The following is a 6,405-nucleotide window of genomic DNA, read 5'->3' as shown; positions in this document are numbered from 1 at the left end:
AAAGATTTATAATCAATTAAAAGTATTAATAAAGAAATGATATTTTAAATCTTGCTTCAATCCTTAACATCTTATGACTACGTGATTAGGGTTGTCAAAACGACTCTTTGTTTGTGAACGGCTCGTGTTCGGCTCGTTTGCTGTTCAGCTCGCTAAGCAAACGAGCCGAACACGAACACACTTTTCGAGCTCGAAATATAAACGAGCCGAACACAAGCTAAGCCTGAGCTCGTTCGTGTTCGACTTCTTTACACCCCTAAGTACACATCCTTAATCATAAACATTTTCATTTTTTTCAATATCAACCTCAAATTTACAATTTTTTTTCAATACCAACCTCAAATTTACTATCCACGTATACATATCATATACGTATCATACGAATTTATCTTTGTCGTATCGTCAGTGGCTGAACCAGCATTATTTCGTAGGGCGCACAAATTCATCAAATATCTAGTTTTTCAGAAGCATTGGGCGAAATATTATAGCGAGCGGGGCAAAAAAAAAAAAAAACTATTTATATATAAAAATTACAAATTTCAAGGATGTGTAATTATTTACTTTGTACATAACCTAGTTCCGCCCCTGCATATCTTATACGTATACGTTTCCCGGTAGAGAATCCTTGTGAAGCTCAAAATTCCATAGAGAGTGCTCAGAGTCACCTTTTCCCCAACATTTTAAAATTACAAATGACAACAACATACAGAGATTTGCTTTGCACAATTTAAGGAATTGTTTCATCTAACTCCATTAAAAGGAGAACCTACCCATACTTTGCTCCTCCATTGTGCTCCCTGGAGGAGAAGAAGAGCTCTTCTCCTCCCTCATACTTATATAGTGGAAAGTAAAGGGAGGAGAAATTCTCATCTTCTTCTTGCAACAAGGTCCTCTAATGGAGATTAAGAGGTTCAGTGCTCTTATTTTTATTCTGATATTGGCTTCATTGATGCCTCTTTCATCAGCAGGTTTGCTATGATACTTATATTTCAGACCTTTTCTTCTCTTTTTTTGGTAGTTCTGCAATTCTGAATTGATAGCAGAAGCTCATCAGCTTCCTTTATTTCCTTAAAATGCCTTAAATTTTCTTAAAAATTACTCTTTTTTTACAGAATTTAATGGCATGTAAACATTATAATGTATAGTTTCAGAATGGATGATATTATGGTAAAATAGAATTTACATTATTTAAATATCTATTTGTTTATTTTCTTGGTTTTTGCAGGTCGTGGGCAGAGAATATTGATTGGAAAACCTCTGCCATTTTCAGCACAGGTATATGTTAACTGGTTTTCAATTCCCTTCTTCTTCCATGTTTATTTGTCAGTTGCAGTTGAAGTTGAAGGATCTCAGTCATCCCGTCCAATTTGATTTGATTGGTAGATTCAATCCGCTCGAAATCAGACCGGATTGAATCGCAACAGCTCAAGGCGGATCGAATGACTGGGATCCTCTATCAGCAACTCCATAATCATTAATATAATTGTATAGAATCTTTATATATATTAATCTCCACTCTGGCTAATGATTAATAGTTTGATGATTAACAGGAACTTTCTAAGAAGCATCATCATAGAATTCTCAGAGTAACAACCAATGACTATGGAAACTATGAACCATCTCCATCATTGTCCAAACCTCCATTCAAGCTCATTCCAAACTGAAGTATTATAAGAAAAAAGAAAAGATTACAGCATTCTTTGATCTCTTCATAGTTCAAGGGGGGAATATCAAAATATTGTGTTACATTATTAAGATAATTGTGATGTGCAGTGAGCAACTTGTAAATATGTATTTTATCAGGTTTTTTGTGGCATGTTGACTTTGTTTTATAAATATATTTGAATTTATCAATCTTTTTGCTTTTGTTGTCTACTTTAATTTTGTCAATCTAGAAGAGTTTTGATTTCTAATCATTTGTTTTTTGCTCTTTTGGATTTGAAGAATCTTATTGAAACGTATGTTGATCTTCCATTCACAATATTAAAGCAATGATAGCTTTTTTCTTGATTGTAATGATTCTACCACAGTTGATGGTGTAGCTAGTTTCATTTAAGGTAAGTTGGCATGTATGGTCGACACTGTAGCTAATCTTGCCGTCGACCGGGGTGTTTATCTTTGCATGAATGACGTATGGTACTTGAGTGTTGGTGAAGTTTCGGACTGTTCTGAGCATTCAACATGTCGTGAACTAACCTGTGTTCAATTCGTTAATGAGCTTGCGTCTCAAGCTTATCGAGCTACAAGCTTGAGATCTAACTCGAACCCCAACTTATTTATTAAATGTCTATGCTTGGCTCATCAACTCACGAGCATGCTTAACTAGTCGGTTGACGGTCACATAAATGACTTTTCCGCTCTTTCTTCTCTAGCCATCGATGCTTTATTCGGTGTTCTTCTATGGTAATTTAATTTTTGGCTCGAACTCACAAGCTGGGTGTCATGATTGCCAGGCAAGCTCGAGCTTGTCATTCGAGCCGAAGCTTGTATTTTCATAAATGAGCTGAGCTTGAGTTAGACATAATTTGAGCTCGTCTCAACTTGTTTACACCATTATTTTTTGCTATCAATGCTTTAGTCAATAATCTTCATTTGAGGGAGGATGAGTTCTTGTGTTGAGCAAAGAGGTTGCTCGAGTATTTGGGCTAAACTTAATATTACTGCAGACACTCCCTGTCACGACTCAACCTGATATAACATTTATAAATTACAAGCTTGAGTTATTATGTACGAAGATTTTTCCAAAGATGATAAAAATGATGATGATATTGTTATAGATCCCGATTCTTGTGGCGTGTTTCAATTCTAAGTTTCATGTTCAAATCTTATTTCAAACATTTACTTTATGTTTGGTATTTGAGAATAATACATGCATGTCTTATTAAGTCAAGCATTGAAATCTATTAACATGTTTAATTTCTATCTTTAATTACCAAGATTTGTGGTCTATCAAATAACTTATTTATGCATTATATTTAAATTTATGGCTTTTTATTTTATTTTTTTATTACGAGGCTTACGCTTTGCTTCATATAGAAAAAACTTTTCAATTCTAGATTTCGTCTTTTTAAACATTGATACAATTTATGAAAAATGAGATTATAATTTGATGATAAAAAAGTTGTTTATATAGTTCAATTTATTTTAAAATATAATAGCAATTTTAGGGCGGCCAGTTGGTTGACATCCATGGTATAAGACTCCTCGGGTGAGGGTTCGAATCACCTTAAGATAGTTGGCCTTAAGTAGGTGATACTCAAATTTTTTGTCATTAGGGGTGGCTGGAGGCTCTTATTGGCCATTATTTTTAAATATATATTTTAAAAAACAAAACGAACCTCAACGTTATTCTAAAAGAGACTTGTTGGTAGCTGAGTAGGCTTGACATTAAACATTATTAGTCCTGCATGGGTTTCACACTTCGATTTATCATGCTTTGGTAGAGTTTTTTTAATATATATACATATATATATATTTATTTATATATATATATATAGTTAAAATATATATATATGAAAATAAATTCTAATAATTAGAAGTTAAACATAACAAACTACGTCATCCACAAATAGATTTCAACCTCTGCCAGTTTTCCGGAATTTCAACCTCTCAGCTCGCCTGAGCCCTACCTTCTTCTTCAATTTCTATCTCCTCCCACCTTGCAGCTGCAGCGCGCGCGCTCTCTATCTCTCTGTGGAGTATTGATCACTGTAATCGTTGCTATTTCTTCTTCTTCCAAAACCAAACCCTAAGTGCAAGAATTGAAAGCGAGGATGGGGAATACGGAGAAGCTGATGAACCAAATAATGGAGCTCAAATTCACTTCGAAGAGCCTTCAGCGTCAGGCTCGAAAATGCGAGAAGGAGGAGAAGGCGGAGAAGCTCAAGGTCAAGAAGGCCATCGAGAAGGGTAACATGGACGGTGCCCGAATCTACGCGGAGAATTCCATCCGAAAGCGCAGCGAGCAGATGAACTACCTCCGCCTGGCCTCCCGCCTCGATGCTGTTGTCTCTCGGTTGGATACCCAAGCTAAGATGCAGGTCATCGGCAAATCCATGGGCTCGATCGTCAAGTCCCTTGACTCCGCTTTGGCGACAGGCAACCTTCAGAAGATGTCTGAGACGATGGACCAGTTCGAGCGCCAGTTCGTTAACATGGAGGTTCAGGCTGAGTTCATGGAGGGCGCCATGGCTGGATCTACTAGCCTCTCTACTCCTGAGGCCGAGGTCAGTAGCCTTATGCAGCAGGTTGCGGATGATTACGGTCTTGAGGTCTCTGTTGGCCTGCCCCAAGCCGCTGCTCATGCCATTCCTAATTCCAAGGAGAAAGAGAAGGTTGATGAGGATGATCTGTCCAGGCGGCTTGCTGAGCTTAAAGCTAGGGGTTAGACGTTGATGTTGGTGATGATGATGATGATGAGGAGCTCATTATATGCTTGTGGGTGATTATTGCTCTTTAATGTGGACACTTTATCTTCGTTTTATATCTATGTAGTGTTTTTAACTTGAGAATGATATGCTATGGTATGCTATTAAACTAAGTGCTGTGTCAGTAAAACTCTTGTATTGGCAAATATGGTTTGCTTCATATCCCTTGCTGAGCTATTTAATTCATATTTCACTCTGTAAAGCCGAAAATTATATGTGTTTTTCAGTCATACACTGCTTACTCATGGATCCATGATCCATGATCCATTTGTATGCGCTTGTGTGGGCACCTATGTGCATGGGCACTTATTTGCATGCATGCATCTATTTGTTTTTCCATGCACATATTTATGCATACGCATCTTCTGTAATTTGTTCTCGAGTTTTTAATTTTTTTTTGTTTTTTGCAATAATTTATTTTTGTTTGTGCTCTCACAATTAAAATCAATATTATGCATCTTCATCTCCACTAATGAAACTAACAGTATATGTTTATTTAGTTTAAGCAGTCGGCCTTCAAGAAAGAATTGTTGTAATTAAATTTGTGAAATTAGTGGACAACATTGTAACATTTTTTATGATGTTATTTGCGAGGAACTATTCAATGAAATTTCATGTGCATTCCAAATTTTGTTTTTGTAAGTTTTCTTGGACATTTGCTAGCCTTATGACATTTGATCTGCACACCTTTTCTTCCTATTGCATTAGTAGTAAGTAATATATATATTTGCATTCCTTGTGATGTTTGTATATTTATTATTTTAGCCAGGCATTTAATGAAATAAATAAAAGATTAGGAAAGGGAAGTGAATGTTTAGAAGATCAAAACCTTATAATTAGTAGAACAAAGATTGAGTAATGTATAATTCTATTATGTATGATATTATTAATTATCATTCAATATTATTAAAATATGAAGTGATATATAGGTGTGACTGTTTTGAGTATCTTGAATCTATTGTACATAAGAATGGAGATATAAAATGTGAATACAAATTTTTAGTTTTTTATGGTAAGAGGTTATCATGAATTCTTAAAGTTAAATTTTGTAAAATTACAATTAGGTTTGTGAATTAGTATAAATTTGATTGTTGGGCTTTCAAAGAGTTTTTGATATACAAGTGGAGCATTATAGAAATGAGAATATTAAAATTGATGCGTGACAAAACTATGAAGGATAAATTAAGGAATAATTATGCTCAAGAAAAAGTTGGATTGATGTATTTTGAAGGTAAAGTGATTGAAATTAGACTTAAATAAATTGAGAATGTAGAACAAAAGGTAGAATGCAGCTGTTGGGCATGTTGATAAAAATAGTTTCAAAGGATTACAGTAGAAAAGGGGTAGACATTAAGTTACATGGATAAAATTTGTTTATGATGATGTTAACATGTGCATTGATTGTCAAGCTTACTCATTTTTGTCTACTTTACTTTATGGCGTCAAGCCTTATATTGCCAAGTGTTACATTGTTCTTGGCATTGTAAGTGTTCTCCTTAATATTGTGATATTAGGCTACATTTAAAATTTCCCATCAATTTTTACTATATTCCCCTAGAAATCTTGCAATCATATATATATCCTATAGTTATTAGTTACGTTATCAATTTATGATAAAAAATTTCATTAAAGATATATCCCTTTCAAGCTTCAGATCCAAGATGTAATATGATTTTTTAGGGTGAATAAGCTTTTCTAAACTAGGGTGCTTGGATCTAACGTAAAGATCTTAGTCCTCTAGTTTAATCTACCCTATGATCTAGGCTTTGTTGTGGTTTTGAGATGATATGATAAGCTTAGATCAAGAGATTTAAGTTTGTCATATTCTTTGGAAAATGAAGAGTTATAATATTGCCTTGATTGATCTTAAGCAATATCCTTGTTTTCCACTTAGAGACTCTCAGTAGTGAGATGAAGTGTGAGAGTTTGTGTGTGATCCTTGCAGATCAATAGAGACATGTGAATTGAGGTAGGGAAA

General features: G+C 34.7%; 2 protein-coding genes across 2 annotated transcripts; both read left to right on the top strand.

The window, feature by feature from the left end:
- The first annotated feature begins 745 nt into the window (after window positions 1-745).
- LOC110031528 lies at window positions 746-1,836 on the top strand. Its single transcript, XM_020734774.1, has 3 exons — window positions 746-968; window positions 1,226-1,275; window positions 1,551-1,836. Exons 1-3 carry the CDS (start codon window positions 896-898, stop codon window positions 1,662-1,664), a joined length of 237 nt encoding a protein of 78 aa, XP_020590433.1. The 5' UTR covers window positions 746-895; the 3' UTR covers window positions 1,665-1,836.
- A 1,708-nt stretch (window positions 1,837-3,544) lies between these two features.
- LOC110031521 (ESCRT-related protein CHMP1) lies at window positions 3,545-4,569 on the top strand. The gene has a single exon (XM_020734766.1). It carries the CDS (start codon window positions 3,774-3,776, stop codon window positions 4,386-4,388), a length of 615 nt encoding a protein of 204 aa, XP_020590425.1. The 5' UTR covers window positions 3,545-3,773; the 3' UTR covers window positions 4,389-4,569.
- Window positions 4,570-6,405: the final 1,836 nt, after the last annotated feature.

Source organism: Phalaenopsis equestris, unplaced genomic scaffold (genome assembly GCF_001263595.1).
Source record: "Phalaenopsis equestris unplaced genomic scaffold, ASM126359v1 Scaffold000837, whole genome shotgun sequence".
Classification (NCBI taxonomy): Eukaryota; Viridiplantae; Streptophyta; class Magnoliopsida; order Asparagales; family Orchidaceae; genus Phalaenopsis; species Phalaenopsis equestris.
This window is presented reverse-complemented; position numbering and strand designations above follow the sequence as displayed.

Bases quoted from the DNA above. Each gene is read 5' to 3' on its own strand.
- LOC110031528 (XM_020734774.1), top strand. From the start codon at position 896: ATGGAGATTAAGAGGTTCAGTGCTCTTATTTTTATTCTGATATTGGCT. The intron at 969-1,225 runs GTTTGCTATGAT...TGGTTTTTGCAG, and splicing joins GATGCCTCTTTCATCAGCAG to GTCGTGGGCAGAGAATATTG. The intron at 1,276-1,550 runs GTATATGTTAAC...GATGATTAACAG, and splicing joins CTCTGCCATTTTCAGCACAG to GAACTTTCTAAGAAGCATCA.
- LOC110031521 (XM_020734766.1), top strand. From the start codon at position 3,774: ATGGGGAATACGGAGAAGCTGATGAACCAAATAATGGAGCTCAAATTC.